The 18,583-nt window shown below is 36.5% G+C and overlaps 1 protein-coding gene across 1 annotated transcript; it reads right to left on the reverse strand.

The window, feature by feature from the left end:
- Nucleotides 1–1,498: 1,498 nt before the first annotated feature.
- Nucleotides 1,499–2,437, reverse strand: LOC131394632 (olfactory receptor 7G2-like). Its single transcript, XM_058526020.1, has one exon. It carries the CDS (start codon nucleotides 2,435–2,437, stop codon nucleotides 1,499–1,501), a length of 939 nt encoding a protein of 312 aa, XP_058382003.1.
- Nucleotides 2,438–18,583: the final 16,146 nt, after the last annotated feature.

The raw sequence follows: 18,583 nt of genomic DNA on the forward strand, positions 1-18,583 counted from the left end.
TCCTCATAAAGACACATTAAAAGTTTTGCATGAGAACCTTGAGTGCAGCCAATGCTCTAAGACATCAGTAATACAATTAATTTTATTCAATCTGATCTCCGTGTGGACTCCACGAGAGATAAGCAAGAATCACAAGATCAGACGACTAAGGAAAAAAGTGAAATCGCAGATAAATTCCTACAAATCAGCCAAGAAGAAGGTTTCAAAGCAAATAACATGCCAGAAGAAGATTACCAACCTTTGCTCTGCCTACCTAAATATTATCTATTTTATTATATCGCTCAGATCAGAAAAAGCAGCTGATAAATATAATATAAAAGAAAACAAATCTAATTGCTACAGTGTGTGGTACAAATCCATGAGAACAGTAGTATGACAAACATGAATATAGGCAAGTACAGAACAGAACGATACTAGTTAATTTTGTTGAGTAGTTACTATGTGTCAGGCATTGTTCTAAGTGTTTGCAGTGCTTATGTGGGTGGACTTCCCAGCAAGAAGTACACTCCATATAGTCAATCTCAGGCTCTCAAAATAATCATTTTCTCCACATCAGGAATGAGATTAAGAAGGGGCATATTTCCTATTCATGGTGAAGGGAGTGACAGCTACGTATTCTGGATGACTTCATGCAATGTTAAGTATCAATAGACCTAGGGGAGAAGAGTCAGATTTCTTTCTCTGATCATGATGTCTAGCTATGATGCTGGCATCTGTTGCAGTGATCTGGGTCCATGAGCGAAACTACTTCCAGGAAAAAGACACTACACGGAGGAGTAAATGAATTTTCCTCTACATTCCCTACCTATGATGTCCTATTAATGAAAATAACTCTCTTTATTGTTTTGGCATATTAGAATCAGGGTTACTTTCTCTTACTAGAAACAATGGCTTCCTCAATTATCAAGGTGAAAAGTGTCACAATTATCTCTAACCACAGATAACCACATTACAGAAATTGTATAGATGATAAAACTGAGCGTAGTGGATGCTGATGTTGCCCTGCATAGATGAAGTTGACCAAGGACAGGTCTCAGGAATTACTGAATTGGAGGATGAAAGAACAGGTCCTCCCATGTCCCACAGTAGGCTTGTCTCTGGGGTGCAATTCACCCGGCCCAACCATGAGATCAGACGGAATCAAGGCTCTGCTAGGACCACAGACTTATTCGATCCTCCTCCTGTTCTATGCAACTTCTGCCCTATTTTTCCCTTGATGTCCCAAGAATATCAGTATAACCATTGCCTCAGGTCAGCTTCTAAGGACCCCACCAAAGACGCTAAACTTAGGGAACGGACTCATTTTTGAAACACTACAGAGCTATAAAAGCTGCAAATAAGCTTAAGCTTTCAATACCAAGTTAAAATTGACTTACCCATTATGTTATCTATTCATTTTAGAAGAAGTTGATGATGCAAGAATCAGACATTCTGGCTCACTCAATAATTCTGTCACAATGACTCATTCTAGAAACCCCAATCCAAGCAGATGACACAATCAAAGAAGAGAAGGTATCCTACTGATGAGTTTTATCAAGACTCCCTTAATGTCCCTGTTCCTCAGGCTATAGATGAAGGGGTTCAGCATTTGAGGGACAACAGTGTACATCACTGAAGCCACTGCAGTGTTTACGGAAGAGTTAGCGAGAGTAGAACTAATGTACACCCCAAATCCTGTCCCATAGAATAAGAACACAATTGAGAGGTGAGACCCACAGGTGGAAAAAGCTTTATACTTGCCACCCACTGATGGCATTCTCAAAACAGAGAAGAGTATCTTAGTATAAGAGAATATGATTCCACACACAGGAATACCACCAAATATGCTACTTGCACAATATATCAGGATGTTATTGATGAGGGTATCAGAACATGCAATCTTGATGAGCTGAACAACATCACAGAAGAAGAGGGAGATTTCCAGGTTTGTGCAGAAGGTCAGCCGCAACACCATTAGACTGTGGAGAAGGGGATCCACAATGCTAATGAACAGGGAGAATAGAATCAGCAGTCCACAGAAGCAGGAGTTCATGGTGAGCATGTACCTCAGTGGCTGACAAATGGCCACATAGCGGTCATAGGCCATTATCACAAGAAGAAAATTTTCCAAACAAACAAAAGCCAGGACAAAGTAACTCTGTGTAAGGCAGCCTGCATAAGTAACACTCTGATTCTGTGCTTGGATGATCGTCAACATCTTTGGGATTGTGGTTGTGCTTAAACAGATGTCAGTAAAGGACAGATTGGAGAGAAAGAAATACATGGGGGTGTGCAGGTGAGAGTCAGAGATGACAATCAGAATGATGAGTAGATTTCCCAGGATGGTGACCAGGAACATGGACAGGAACAGAATGAAGAAGAGAGGCTGCAGTCCTGGATCATCTGCCAATCCTAGTAGAAAGAATTCTGGAGCATCTGTGTGATTTCTGGGTTCCATGTTGTTGATGAATCTTATGGAAAAGATGGAGTGAAAATAAAATAAAATGAATGGTCCCTGGATAGGCAGCAGAAGCATCAACTGGGAACTTATTAGAAACAACTAATAGTGGTACTGCTCCAGGTCTACTGCTGTTGAAGTCTTGGGTGAGGACCAACTATATAAGTTTTGACAAGCCCTTCAGATGAATTTGATATATGCTTACATTTGAGAACCAGTGCTGAAAATAAAGAAAAAAAAAAAAAAACTCTGTGTATTGTGAACCCAAGGAAATATTTTAATCTTTCCCTCTGCTAATCTCTCGCTGCATCATCTTTTCTCACTCTTCCTCTTCCCTCCACTTCATTTACTGGTTCTTATTTTTATTGGTGATCAACTCTGTTTCCTACCTTGTGCCAAGTGCTGAGACTGAAACAAAGACGACGACGTGGTGTTTCCTTCAGAAATGTTTCTTGACTCAAGCAAACAGAAAGATGAGAATGAAGTTATCCAATCTCTCTTGTAGTGTACAGTTCCCAAACTTTGGCACGCCTCAGAATCATCGAAGGGCTTATTAAACTATGGGTGAGTTAGATCACACGATCACTTCTTGTATCATTGGGGAAGCAGGTTTAGTGAGATTATGTCATGTACAGAAAGTACATGGTTTGTTCATGGCAAAAATTAGGTCTGAGATCAGATCATCTGACTGCTGAATAGATTCACTTGACTAATCTCTGTTAATTCCTCTGGATAGTACAGAATTAGCATTCTTAAACCATCACTCAGATTTCATAATTCCCTTTTAAAATTGCGATATTTCATCTTGAACAATGCCCCAAATCTTTTCACTTCCTTACAAAGTATGTACACCTCTCCCCATGAAGCACTGTGTGGGAGGTGCATGGCATTCATCGAAGTATATGCTCTGCACCAGAGCAAAGATTAGAAAAAGTTTCCTATAAACTTTAAGCTCGTAAGACTCTCCAATGGAAACACTACTCAACTGTGTTACCAATAGATTCTAAGACAAGCTGGAAAACTATGTCAATGAGATTCTCTGTGTCATCCTAAGGGAATTTCTTTAGATGGAATGTCACTTAAAAAAATAGCTAAATGAGAGAAAAAATGAAATGCATAGGCTCTTAAGAAAACAAATGAAGATAACTTCAAATTTTGGTCCTTGGAGGACAGAGGCTTACGAGATAAGAGAGACTTATGTGCTACTTATAATATAATTGTATCATAACAGAATTGTCTCTGTAAAGTGATGTTCCTCCTTCTCAAGGTGAAAAAAGAAGTGGCCGTGACAGCCTTTAGCATTAGTGTATTAGTTATATTGAAACTCGCTGAATTTAATCCAAATCAACACTTGCTTTGAGAATGAGGAAAATTTTTCAATTGTTTTTGAACAATTTTTGGTTGTAACTTAGAAAAGCCTGATGTCCTAATTTGTATAATGGGAGCTGTCATAAAAACCTACGGGGTTATTGCAATGATGAGAAATGAATGGAGGAAAAGCATCCAGTGCAGCATTCAGCCTTCTGGACCCTCGTACTGACACGTCCTATCATAGTATTTTTCCTGCCAGGAGCAACAGCTCCTGGCACGTTTCCCTCTTCCAAAGGAAGCAGTGGGGTGGGGCAAGCTGAGGAAAGAAAATACAAAGAGATAACATCCCTAGATGATAACTGCAAATTTCAGGGAAGAGTTTATGAGCTGAAACTTCAGCTGAGAACATTTATCATATAGAAGAGAAATGAAGGAAATATCAATTATATCAATATTCATTTGAATGGACTTATGAAATACATAGCAATTAAGATGAATTAGGGGCCGGCCCCATGGCTTAGCGGTTAAGTGCACGCATTCTGCTACTGGTGGCCCAGGTTTGGATTCCGGGTGCGCACCGATGCACTGCTTGTCCGGCCATGCTGAGGTGGCATCCCACATACAGCAACTAGAAGGATGTGCAACTATGACATACAGCTATCTACTGGGGCTTTGGGGAGAAAAGGGGAAAAAAATAAAAAAAAGGAGGGGATTGGCAGTAGATGTTAGCTCACAGCTGGTCTTCCTCATCAAAAACAGGAGGATTGGCATGGATGTTAGCTCAGGGCTGATCTTCCTCACAAAAAAAAAAAAAAGATGACTTAAATAATAAAATAAACTAGATATACACATCAATACAAATAGTAAAACCAAGAAAAATATTTTCAAATGACATAAAGTGTACATTTCAAATGACATAAAATCTACATGAATTGAAAATTTTAAATGTATTTTGAACCCTCAGTTACAGAGGTTTATTTTTAATATGGATTATTACAGTGAAAAAAAACAGAGATAGCAATGAAGGACTGAGTATCCGCCAGTCAAGAGTATAAAATTCACACACTTCACCATCTTCAGTCTAGGTGTTTTATTTCAATAAACCATACAGGTATATGTGAAACCCCTACATGATATATTTGCACAATCTTGATTCTTTTCTTTCCACAGAGGAACCACTACATGAACTTCATATGTTATTCTCCTGCAACTTTTATCATAATTAGCATTATTCTTCCAAAAACAATTGCAATGTTTTGCATTTTGAAAGCTTTATATAAACAAAACCATAAGGTACATGCCATTTACAATTGGCATTCTTATGTAATTTACCTTTTTTTGGGGGGGGGCTGGGGGAGATTGGCTCTGAGCTAACATCCATGCCAATCTTACTCTATTTTGCATGTGGGATGCCACCACAGCATGGCCCAATGAGTGGCATGTAGGTCCACGCCTGGGATCAGAACCTGGGAATTCCAGGCAGCTGAAGCAGAATGCACACACCTGACCACTCTGCCATCAGGCTGGCCACAATTTATTTTTTCTTTATTGTTGTTATATTTAATACTGGTTTATTAATATTAATTACTAGAGAGTATTTCACTATTTTGTTATATCATGTTTTATTTCTCCATTCCTTAACTGATAGATATTATAGTTAATGTCTTCCTTCCTATTTGTGAATGCTTCCTTCCTACATTATGAATACACATATAATACAAAGCCGTGCATGGGAGATATTACCACATTCTACTTGATATTGTCCCTGAGATGGAGACAACAGAAATGAGGGGGATACAAAAGAGATGGCTTCTATATGAACATAATTTTGTTACTTTATTAAAAAAGACCTGAAGCTGATATAGCAGAATATCAATATTTGTTAATTCTGGATGAGTGAAGGGTGATGATATCTTTTCTTCTTATACTAGCTCTACTGTTCTTATGTAAAATACATGGTAACTTTATAAAGAGAAACATGTGTACTAGGAAGGCAGCCTGCTAAGTCTGTCTGCGTCTCCTCTTTCTCCCTAGTGTTTTCACAGCCCAGCTAGGGGGATAATACAAACACTTTTCTGTACAACAGTGTGTAAAGAACCAGGGACAGAAATGAAAGGAAAAGCTGACAAAACCTCTTCTCTGTGACCAATACAAGAATTCAAGTAAAAGTCAGAAAGATTTATAACAATCATCACGTTTGAGAAGGGGCAGATTTCTGATCGGAGGATAACAGATTCTCCCATTTATTAGAGAAAATAGGAGAAAAGCAGACTGGGTACTGGCGGAGTATTGGCACAAATGTATATAGGAACCTGTCAACAAGAAGATAGTTAAGCTGCAGTCTTATAGGATACTTGGTTCTGATCATTTCATGCATGTTCTCTCCTCATTTCTTCCCACAGATGAATTTGTAGTAAAACACCTGTCCTCATGACCAAAGCATTAACTAATGGACTTTCAGTTACCTGACTGGCATTGCTATGGAATGATGCTTCTCATGTCACCTGGGTATTGAAGACAGAAGCCATGTCTTCAGGAAGGGCAGAGAGACCAAGTGAGGCAATGGGCTCCTGGCTAGGAAAGCTCATTCTTGGATGGAGCCTCAAGTGTGCTTCTTCATGACCAGGCAAGGGCTGTTGAGAGAGGTTGTCACAGGCTGACTGTTTATAGACTTTACATTGACCCCTGGGGGATCAATATCCAAAGCTCCTCATTAGACGAATATTTTCTGTGTCATTCTTATCCTTTGGCACTGCAAATCCTTCAAGACCAAGACAATAGGAGAGAGAAATTCATGATGGCTAATCCCTGACCTTGTGGGACCAGTTGTACACCATCCAGTTCTCTCCTCCTGTTCATGTTCATTTCCAATTCACATACCTTGCACACATGTACACACACTCCTTTGCTAATGAATTTTAGGCTTCTTTTTGTTTAAGTTAGAAACAAAGACATCTCTATCTCATTGATATCAGGAAGTTTTATTTCAATTTTAAATGTGAAAATATAGTTTAAATATTGGCTATAAATAATATATTTATAATTATATATAAATATTGTAAAATTCAAACACTTTGGGGTATTTCATCTTTAGAGTCATTGAATGTTTCCTGTTCCTAAATTTTTGTTCTCTGTATTTTACACTGCAGAATCTGATCTACTCTCTGTGATCAGTTGTGACTGCGATCAATATGGAGAGAATTCATGTTCCATTTTTAGACTTTTATAACCACCTTTTCCAATTTCCATACAATAGACCCAGTGCATATTTTTCTTCCTTTTGGAGGAATTTTGATCGAATTATGTTTCTTTACTTTAAATTGTGCTGTGATAGAATTTTGTCTATAAGTCAGAGAAAGACAAATATTGTATTATCTCACTTATATCTGGAATCTGAAATAGTTGAACTCAAAAAAAAAGAGAGTAGAATGATGGTTCCAGAGGGTGAGGGGTGGCGGAAATGGAGATGTGTTGATCCAAGGGTACAAACTTCCAGTTATAAGGTGAAAAAGTTCCAGGCATCTAATATACAACGTTGTGACTGTAGTTAACAATACTGTACTTTGTACTTGAATGTTTCTTCATGTATAAAATCATTACATTGTATACCTTAAACTTATACAATGTTATATGTCAATTATAGTGCAATTAAGCTTGAAAAAAGAGTACCAATACTCTACAGTATCTGCAATAATCTATTCCAATAACATTCTGCCTCTCCCACAAGAAGGATCCAATATTCTAATTATTAAAGTCAGAATCTCCTGGATTTTCTTGGTAGTTTCTCTACCTAAACCAGAAAAAAAGTATTTTACTTTTGATGGGTTTTGATCTTTAAAAAATTGAATTAAGAGATACGTGTTCTCTTTGATCTTACTTCTTTTGTCCAGTAAAACACTTGCGAATTCAAAATAAAAGTAAAGGAAAATTTGGCTACAGAAGAGGAGAAGATGATAAGATAATGGAAGCAGAGATTGGCTTGATGTGCTTTGAAAATGGAGGAAGGGCGACATGCCAGAAATACAGGTGGGCCAGTAGAAGCTGAAAAACTCAAGGAATGAGAATCTCTCCTCAGAGACTCCAGAAGGACCCAGACGCGCCAACTGCCTGACTTTGGCCCAGAGAAATACTCCGATTTCAGACTTGTGACTGCCATAATTGTAAGAAAGTAAATTTGTGTTGCTTTAACAAAAAAAGATAAAGTCATACTAGACTAGGATGGGCCCTAAATCCAAATGACTTCTGTCCTTAATGTAAGTTGTTATCACAGTTCTTTTATGTCTTCACTGAGTAATAAAATCAAGTTATTATGGATGGGTAGTCTAGGTCATATTTGAAAGTTTTTTGTCCTGCTGTACTCCTTGCTATATTGAGAGAAAAATTTGAAATTTTATTCTTGAGTCACTTGTTTTGGTGGCTTATTGATTGGTTGATTATTTATTTTTATTTTTTTAAATTATAGTAAAATACAAAAAAATGTAATTTACCATTTTAACCATTTTTAAATGTTCAGTTCAGTGGCATTGAGTACATTCACATTGTTGTGCTTAATCACCACCATCCATAAATAAAATTTGTCATCTCACAAAACCAAAATCTGCACCTGTTAAACAGTAAAAAACTATTCCTTCTTGCCACCAGACTCTGCAAACCACATTTTAACTTCTGTGACTGTGAATTTGACTATTCCAGGAAACTCATATAAGTAAAATCATAAATTATCTGTCCCTTTGTGACTGATTTGTTCCACTTATCTGAATGTCTTCAAGGTTCAACCATACGATCGTGTATATCAGAATTTCCTTTCTTTTTAAGGCTAAATAATATCGCATTGTATGGACATACCATAATTTGTTTGCCCATTCATCAATCAATGGACACTTGGATTGCTTCCACCTTTTGACTATCGTGAATAACGGTGTTATGAACATGGATGTACAAATATCTGTTCAACTCCCTACCTTCATTTATTTTGGAAATATATCCAGGAGTGGAATTATTACATCATATGGTGATTCTATTTTTAATTTTTTGAGGAAGTGCCCTACTGTTTTCAGAACAGATGCACTATTTTACATTCCCACCAACAGTGCACAAGGGCCTCAATTTCTCCACATCATTGCCAACACTTTTTTCTTTTTGTTTTCTTTTTTATAGTAGCCATCTTAATGTATATCAGGTGGTATCTCACTGTAGCTTTGATTTGCATTTCTTTAATGATTAGTGATGGTGAGTATCTTTTCACGTGCTTCTGGGCCATTTGTATATTTTCTCTGGAAAAAGTTTATGCAGTTCTTTGCCCATTTTTAATCATTTTTGTATGTTTTTTGTTGTTGAGTTGTGGGAGTTCATTATATTTGCAGGGTATTAGTCCATTATCATCTTATTTTAAAGTGGTTGAATTCATCACTCTTTTCATTTTCTATTGTGATTGTTTAATCTTATTTAAGGATTGATTATTCTCCAAGTCATAGGGATATTATCCTATATTATTTTCAAAACACTTCATCATTTTGTCTTTAAATTGAAGGGTTTGGTACTTTCGAATGATATTTGTGGATGCTGTAATAGAAAATCACATTTCATTTTTTCCAAAATGGATACAATAATTTCAGCACTATTCCTAAATGGCACTGTCCTTTCCCTGCAATGCCACATTGTCGTAAAGAAAGTGTCCAATGCCTCCTCTGTCCTGAAAAATTTTCATACAGATGAGGATTTTATTGGTACTAATTTTCTATCTGTTATAGAACCATACCATTTTAGTTACTATTTCTCCATAATATAACTTCTAAGGCAAATGTTGCACTTTGTTGTTATTTGCCATCAAGTGAACTATTCTTTCTCCATTGCTCTTTCATATAAATTTCAAAATCAGCTTCTCAAATACAATAAAATCCCAATATTTGCCTTAAATGTATAAAACTGTTTGAGGAAAATTGACATCTCTATGATATTGGGTATATCTATCTAAAATTACAATTTTTTTCCATTTCTAGGTCTTCTTTTGTGTCTTTCAGTAAAATGTTGTAGATTTTTCCGTAATGTGCTTTCAAATCTTTTCACGGAACTCTTCAGAGGTATTTATCTGATGATCTTGTAAAGGTATCTATTACATACCACACTTTCTAAATAAATTTTTCTTAGTACAGACACCCAATTGATATTTGTATAGTGATTTTGATTCCAGCAATTTTGCTACATTCTATTGTTGTCTCCAATAAATTATTTAGAGGTTCTTTGGCATTCTCTACATAGATGCTAATTTTATCTGTTAATTCTGACACATTTATTTCTTCTAAATAGCTCAAACCTACATTATATTGTTTGAATGAAAGTAGTGCTGGTTGACATGTGTTATATTGTTCTGGATTTTAAACAGAATGTTTTCAGTGTTTCACCACTGAGTATCTCATTTACTGTTGATTATTTCTGAAATACTCTTTTTTGAGTTAAGATGGTTTCTTCTATTCTTACTTCACTATTTTTATTATCATGGAAGGGTGTTGTGTTTTATTCAAATGCATTTTTCCAATCTGTTGAGAATAATGAATGATATGTTTACTTTTACTCTGCAAATGTGTTAAATCATATTCGAGTTCTAATACACACATTTATTTATTTATTCATTCATTCAATAAATATTAATCAAGAGCACACTGTTGTCAAGCCCTGTTGTAGATGCTGATGATGAATTTCAGCACAAACAGTCAGAAATCTTCTTGAGAGGATTTTTCAAATTCTACCATACCTGGGCTACTCTGCATCTGCCTTTGTCAGAAGGCTTTTGTATAATATTCCTGACACTACCTGTCTGATCTTCTCTTTACTATTGACCCTATTATTCGTTCCATTTCAACCATGCTGGTCTCCTGACGTTCGTTACATTCAACAGTGAGTCTCTGCTTCAGGATTATTTTTCTTCTCATTTATATTTTGACTTTCAGAGTCTATTTGGATGGGAAAGATTTTTCCTCTCTCTATTTTACCTATAGGCTCACTCTTTCTCATTTAGTAGGTTCACATTTGCCCCCACTGATCACAATCTGTTCTCTACTCCAAAATTTAGTTTCCTGACTCCTTCTGCTTGGATATATTGTGAATATCACAAATCCACTCACCATATCAACAGGTAACTTGGTTCAGTTCTTCCCTGGGGTTTTTATGAAACTTTCAGCTGTTCCGTGTCCACATTCATCAGCCCATGCAGTGTCCACAACTCTTGTGTTCACCCACATTTCTCAAATATTGAAGCTCCATTTTTGCCTTTGACTTCCAGCACCTAATGTCTTCTAGGACATTTACCTTCCACGACACTCATTACCTGGAGAGATTAACTTCTTCCTTATAGAAGTAAATTCATAGAATCCTTGTCTTTGGCCCATTCATTCTTTTTTTGTGTGTGTGAGGAGATCAGCCCTGTGATAACATCTGCCAATCTTCGTCATTTTTCGCTGAGTAAGACTGGCCCTGGGCTAACATCCGTGCCCATCTTCCTCCACTTTATATGGGACGCTGCCACAGCATGGCCTGCCAAGCAATGCGTCGGTGCACACCCAGGATCCGAACCGGTGAACCCCGGGCCGCTGCAGCAGAGTGCACGCACTTAACCGCTTGCACCACCGGGCCGGCCCCTGGCCCATTCATTCTTTATGTTTGAGTTACTTTTGTGGTACATGGAAAGCTTTCTCTTGTTTTATAAGACCAGATTTGTCTTTTTATATTTTTTCCTATTATTTAATGTGTTGAAGTCAATGGATGACATTCAAATACCCTCTTGTCCCATGTTGCTTTCAAATACTATAGCAAGTACTCTATTGATTAAAAAACAACGTTTTTGTGGAAAGGGTTAACATGTGGTAAAATAAAGTGATAAATGCATGCATATATTAATGATGAAAATTTTGTGATTAAGTATTAACCTGAAGCACCATTTTCACTTATTAAATTATGGTTGAAATTTCACTCACTCTACTGAGAGTATGGATAAAGCAGCATACTATTGCCTTGGCAATGACATTGTAATTTCTCATAATTCTTTTAAAAATCAAGTGCCATAATTTCAACCCATGATCCCCAAATGTGAAACATAAATGTACACTGAAACTATTTTGATGAAATTGAAAATGGTGTTTATAAAATTCTAAAGTCTGTCTATATTGATCACAGTCAGAATTGTTTACAGATTGTAGATAATAATCTACCATATAAAATATAAAGAATGAAGATTAAGGTTCAGGAAAGCATTCAGTGACTCTTAGAAAGAAACATCTCTGAGTGTTTCCATTTTTACAATAGCTTAGCTGTATTTATAAATATATTTTTTATACCCACATATAAAAACTATGTTTTCACACTTAATGTTAGAGTCCAGTTTCCTGATATCATTTATTATATAGAGATGTCTTTGATCGTACCTAAAAAATAAACACTGGTATACAATTAGAGAAAAATGATTTGTCCTCATGTGCAAGGTATGTGACACGGAGGCTAGCAGAAACAAACAGAGAAAGCTGGATGGCATGCACATGGCCTTGTGGGATCAGGGAATCAACCATCCTGAATTCTTCCCTTTTGTAGTCTTGGTCTGTAAGGATTTACACTGTCCTGGGATCTCAATAACAATAAAACAGTTTGTCTAATGAGGAGCTTTGAATATTAAACTCCCAAGGATGCAGAGACTACGAAGAGTCTGTGAGTCTCCACCTCATTCAACAGCCCTGCCCAGTCAGGAAGCAACAGCTGAGCCATCTCCCAAAGATGATCCCTTTTGCACAGAAGTCTGTGGCTTCACTCAGTTCCTCTGCCCTTCTTAGAGAGAGATCTTCTGTCTCCATCATTCAATATCCAGGGATGATACCAAGTATCATCCCACAGTGATGCCAGCCAGATAATCTAAAGTCCCTTAGACAACACTTTGAGCATGAGGGCAGGTGTTTGCTATAGTTTCATCCCTGTACCGCTGTGAAGAGAACCCATTCCTAAGATGATCAATACTAGGTCCCCCACGGAATTCTTGCCTGTATGTCATCATCCTGACACGTTCTTTTGTACCTTTGCAACAATACTCACACAACTCTCACTCTGCTAGTCTTCTACTCTGTCTATATAATGGGAGGAACCATTTCACTTTTGAGCTTAAATCCTCTCCTTCACAAACACAATGACCATTATAAAATTCTCTGACATTCACTTGCATCCTTGTGGTGGTGGAAGGGAAAGGTGTTAGTCAGCTTCACTTCATCTTCCCATACATGTTCCCACACATCTTTATACAGAAGGGCTTTGGTGTCATCTTTGCTGCCTGGCTATGAAGACTCTGGAGAAGGGAGTGTAGACCCAGACAGACAGAGCTGACTACTTCCTTTGTCTACTTGTTCATCTTTATAAAACTACTGAATACTTGAATTATAAAAACAACATAGATATAGTAATAATAATTTAAAAATAACACCATCCACCCCTTTCCAAGATTAACAAATATTGGCATTCTACTATAGAAGTTTATGCCCTTTATTAAATAAAGTAACAAAATAGTATACATATGGAAAGCTCCGTTTCTGTATTCACTTTCATTCCCCTCATTCCCTTCAAAGTCAACATCAACGTGATGGTATCCCCCCTGGCATCTTTTAATACTATATATGTATCCATGGATACATATATATATGTGTGTGTGTGTGTGTGTGTGTGCGTTAAACATCATAATATCTCTCAGAGAGGAAATTGAGAAATAAATTGTGATGTAACAATACAGTGGAATGCTCTATGGTAGTTAAAATGAATGAAGCAAAACTGAATGTATCAACATTAATAAAAACATATAACGTGTGAAAGTCAGTTGTAAAATGACGTGCACAGTTTGTTTCTTCTTATAGTTGCCTTTGTGAAAAGAAAGAAAATGCAATTGATCTTGGAAGAATAATACCAAATATAGGAAAAAGTGTAGGTGTATAATGTATATCAAGTTAGTGTAGTGGTTCCCTCAGGGAAAGAAAAGAATCAAAATTGTGCAAATACCTGATTTGGGGGCATCAAATATACCTACTGTTTATTGCAAGGAAAATACCCAAAGAAAGAATGGTGAAGAGTGTGAATCTGATAATGTTAGTGGGTGGGTACCCAGTCATTCATTTTTATTCTCTATACTTTTTTATGCTGGAATAATCCATAGTAAATATAAACACCTATGTAGGTTAAAAAAACATTTAAGCACTTCTCATGCTGTAGAATTTATATCAGACATTTTTTTTCTCTTGTAGGTTTTCATTGCTTGTATTGATTCATATGTCTAATTTACTTTATTATTTAATTCATTTTAATTGCTTTATGTCCATGCCAAATAAGTATTGATGTCATTGATATTTTCTTCCTTTCCCCTGTACATGACCAAGATTTTCAGAGGGAATTTCAGCACGTAAACCCATTCCTGAAATTTGCAATTATCAGTGAGGAGTGTTCTCTCTTTCTTTCCTCTTTCCTCAACTTGCCCCACCAAACCAGTTCCCTTCTAGGAGGGAAACATGACAGGTACTTTTTTTTTCATGTTGGAAAAAAAAAAGCACAACAGGAAATGTCACTATGAGGTTCCCATATACTGAGCACTGTGCTGGCTGCTTTAAGCCTATTCATTTTTCATCACTGCAACAAGCCCACAGAGTTTTATGATAGTCCCCAACATACAAACAGAATGCTGGGCTTCCCATACAGTTAAAGATTATCCCCATTCACAAAACAAGTGTTAGAGACTGGATTAAATTCAGAGTGTTTGAGACTAAGTACTAACCAAAATCCTGAACAATGCCCCAAATCTTTTCACTTTCCTACAAGGTATGTCCACCTCTACCCATGAATATTGTGTGGCAGGTGCATGGCATCCATCCGAGTATATGCTCCGCACCTGAGCAAAGATTAGAAAATATTGCCTATAAAATTGAAGTTCAGAAGACTCTTCCATGGAAACGATGGTCAACTTCATTAGTCGTGGATTCTAAAATAAGCTGGAAAACTATGTCAATGAGATTCTCTGTCTCATCCTAAGGGAATTTCTTCCCCTAAGGTGATAGGTGGCGTATCATTAATAAAAACAACTAAATGAGAAAAACAATGAAATTCATAGGCTCCTAAGAAAACAAATTAAAATAGCTTCAGTTTTTGGTCCTTGGAAGAGAGAGACTTACAAGATAAGAGAGACTTATATGATACTTATAAAATAATCAAGTGTCTTAACAGAATTGTCTCTGTAAAGTGGTGGTCCTCCCTCTCAAGGGGGAAAAAGAAGTGGCCAGGACAGCCTTTAGCATTGAGGGGGAAATTGTTCACCTGTATGAAAAGCCTGATGTCCTCATTTGTATAATGGAAATTATCATAAAAACTTACAGGGATGTTGGGGCCGGCCTGGTTGCATAGTGGTTAAGTTCACACCCTCAGCTTCAGCAGCCCAGGTGTTCACAGGTATGGATCCGGGGCATGGACCTACGTACTGCTCATCAAGCCATGCTGTGTTGGCGTACGATATAAAGTAAAAGAAGATGGGCACGGATGTTAGCCCAGGGCCAATATTCCTCAGCCAAAAGGCCGAGGATTGGCAACAGATGTTAGCCCAGGGCCAATCTTCTGCACACACACACACACAAAAATTAAAAACTTATGTTTTGAATGTTGAAATCATGAGAAACAAATGGAAGGAAAGCATCCAGCGCAGCACTCAGCATTTGGGAACCTTGTATTGACATTTCCTATTGTTATTTTTCTGCAGTGAACAACAGCTCCTGGCACATTTCCCTCCTTACAAGAAAACAATGGGATGGGGCAAATTGAGGAAAGGCAACAGAAATAGAGAACATCCTTCGATGGTTTCTGCAAATTTTAAGGAAGCTTTTAAGACCTGAAACTCCAGCTGGGAACATTTATCATGTAGAAAAGGAGTGAAAGAAACATCAATAATATTACTATTCATTTGAAATGGAAATATAATGAAATATATAGCAATTAAGATGAATCAATTAATAAAAATAATCAGGTAAATGAATCAACACAAATAACGAAAACCTACAAAAGAAAAAAAATTTTGTACAACAAAAAGTCTACAGCATGAGAAAATTTTAAATATTTTTGATCCTACATAGATGTGATTATTTTTATTATGGATTATTCCAGTGAAACTAAAGTATGGAGACAACAATGAAGAGCTTGGTACTCATAAGTCAAATTTATCTAATCCACACATTTCACTCTTCTCATCATAAGCATTTTTATTGCAATAAATAGTACAGGTATATGTGAAGTGCCCACATAGTGTATTTGCACGATCTTATTCTTTTCCTTCCTCAGATGAACCATTACATGAAGTTCATATATGTTATTCCCCTGAAACTTTTACTATAGTTAGTGTTAATATTCCAGAAATGATTGCATTGTTTTGCATTTTGAAAGCTTTACATAAACCAATCTGTATGGTACATGTCATTTACAATTAGCATTCTTATGTAATTTATTTTTGATTAATGTTTATGTATTTAGTCCTACTTCATTAATTTTAATTATCACAGAGTAATCTAATATATTGTTACCTCACAATTTATTTCTCTGTTCCCAAACTGATAGTATACGGTTATAAACACATTCTATATGTGTTTATGAATATGCATACAATATAAAGCTATGCATGGGGGATACCACCACATTCTATATGGTTTTGTCTCTACAAAAGGGAGAACAAGAATTGAGGGGGATGTTAAAAAAAAAGTGCTTTCTGTATATATATATTATTTTGTTACTTTGTAAAAAAGACTTGAAGCTTATATAGCAGAATATCAACATTTGTTGAGAGAAGGTTGGTCATATGTTTTTTATTTATTATGCTATCACTGCTGTTCCTATATTAAATGCATGGCAATTTTATATAGAGAAACAGGTGTACCAGGAAGGTAGCTGGTGGAATCTCTCTCTGTCTCCATTTTCTCGCCTGTGTTCTCACAAGCCAGCTACGGGGGTAATATGCCCTTCTCTGCGATGGTGTATCAAGAACCAGGAACAGAAATGAAGGAGAAGCTAACCAAATGCCTTCACCATGTTCACACAGGAATCCTAGTAAAAGTCAGAAAGATTTGTAACAGTCATCATGTTTGAGAATGGGGTGATTTCTGCTGAGGAAGATAAGGTGTTCTTCAATTTTTTAGAGAAAATAGAAGACTAGCAGATTGAGAACTGACTGATTATTGGTACATATTTGTACACATGGGAACCTGTCAACAAGAAGACAGATAGGCTGCAATCCTGTGGACACTTGGTTCTGATGATTTCACACATGTTCTCTCCTCATTTCTTCCCACAGATGAATTCATAGTAAAACACCTGACATCATTACCAACATGCTAACAAAGGGACTTTAAATTACCTGACTGGCATCACTGTGGAATGATGCTTGACATGTCACCTGGATATTGAAGACAGAAGATATGTCTTCAGGAAGGGTAGAGAGACCAAGTGAGAAAATGGGCTTCTGGACAAGAAAGATCATCCCTGCATGGAGCCTCAGGTGTGCTTCTTCCTGACCAGGCAATGGTTGTTGAGTGAGGTTGCTACAGGCTGGCACTACACAGTCTCTATATCCCTGGGGGATGAATATCCAAAGCTCCTCATTAGAGAAATATTTTTATAGTCCTTCTGATCCCTGGGCACTGCGAATCCTTAAAGACCAAGACTATAGAAAAGAATTCATGATGGCTAACCCCTGACCTTGATAGGCCTGGTGTACACCATCCAGTTCTCTCCACCTGTTCATGTTCACCTCCATTTCACACACATTGTGCACGTGTACACACACTCATCTTGTAATGAATTCCAGTCTCCTCTTTTTAAAGTTACATATAAAAGCATCTCCATCTAATTACTAACATCTTAGATCCTGATTCCAATTTTAAGTGCGAAAAGATAGTTTATGTATTGGTATAAATAAGACAAACACAGCAAAGGCATTGTAAAATTCACACACTTAGAGGTATTTCATTTTTAGAGTCATTAAATGTTTCCTTTACATTAATTTCTGTTCTTTGTATATCACACAGAAGAATATGAAATATCTCTGTGATCAATATGAGTGTGATCAATGTACATAGACTTCATTCTCCCTGTTTGAACTTTCATAACCACTTCTCCCTATTTCTACAACAAATTCAATGTACATTTTTCTTCACATTAGGAGACTTTGGGTTGCAATATGGTTCTTCATTTTTAATTGTTTTGTGATAAAGTATGTCAATGAAAGGCAGTAGTGTGAAATTTTGTCCATTAACTAGTATATCTCAGGAGATTTCATCCGTAATTCAATAGATGGGGATGATGTTCCATGTTAATATGCACTTAAAAACATTTTTTGAAGAACTTTAGTATTTTTGTGTGTTCATTGATTTGTTTTACATTTTAACTCTTTCTATATAAAGTTTTTTAATCTATATTTTTCCAGATGTATTATTTGAAAATACATTTATGACAAGACGGCATAGTAATGTCACTCTTCACCATCTTAACTTCATTCACTTCAAACACGTGAGAAATAAATAAAATATGCAAAGACTTAGCTGAATTTAAAAAATTAGGTTTTCCATGTACCACAAGAGAACCAAAGCATAAAGCGGTAGTTGGGCTGGAGGCAAGGATTTTATGGATTTAGGTCCGTAGGTAAGAAGATATTTACTCTTTCAGGTAATGAGGACTAAATGTCATAGAAGAAGATTAAGTACTTAAATCCAAGGGCAGAAGTGGAACTTCTTTATTTGAGAAAGTATTTCTCAAAGATGTAAAGTTATGGATGTGATTGAGCCTATATGTCTG

This window comes from Diceros bicornis, chromosome 30 (assembly GCF_020826845.1).
Source record: "Diceros bicornis minor isolate mBicDic1 chromosome 30, mDicBic1.mat.cur, whole genome shotgun sequence".
Lineage (NCBI taxonomy): Eukaryota > Metazoa > Chordata > Mammalia > Perissodactyla > Rhinocerotidae > Diceros > Diceros bicornis.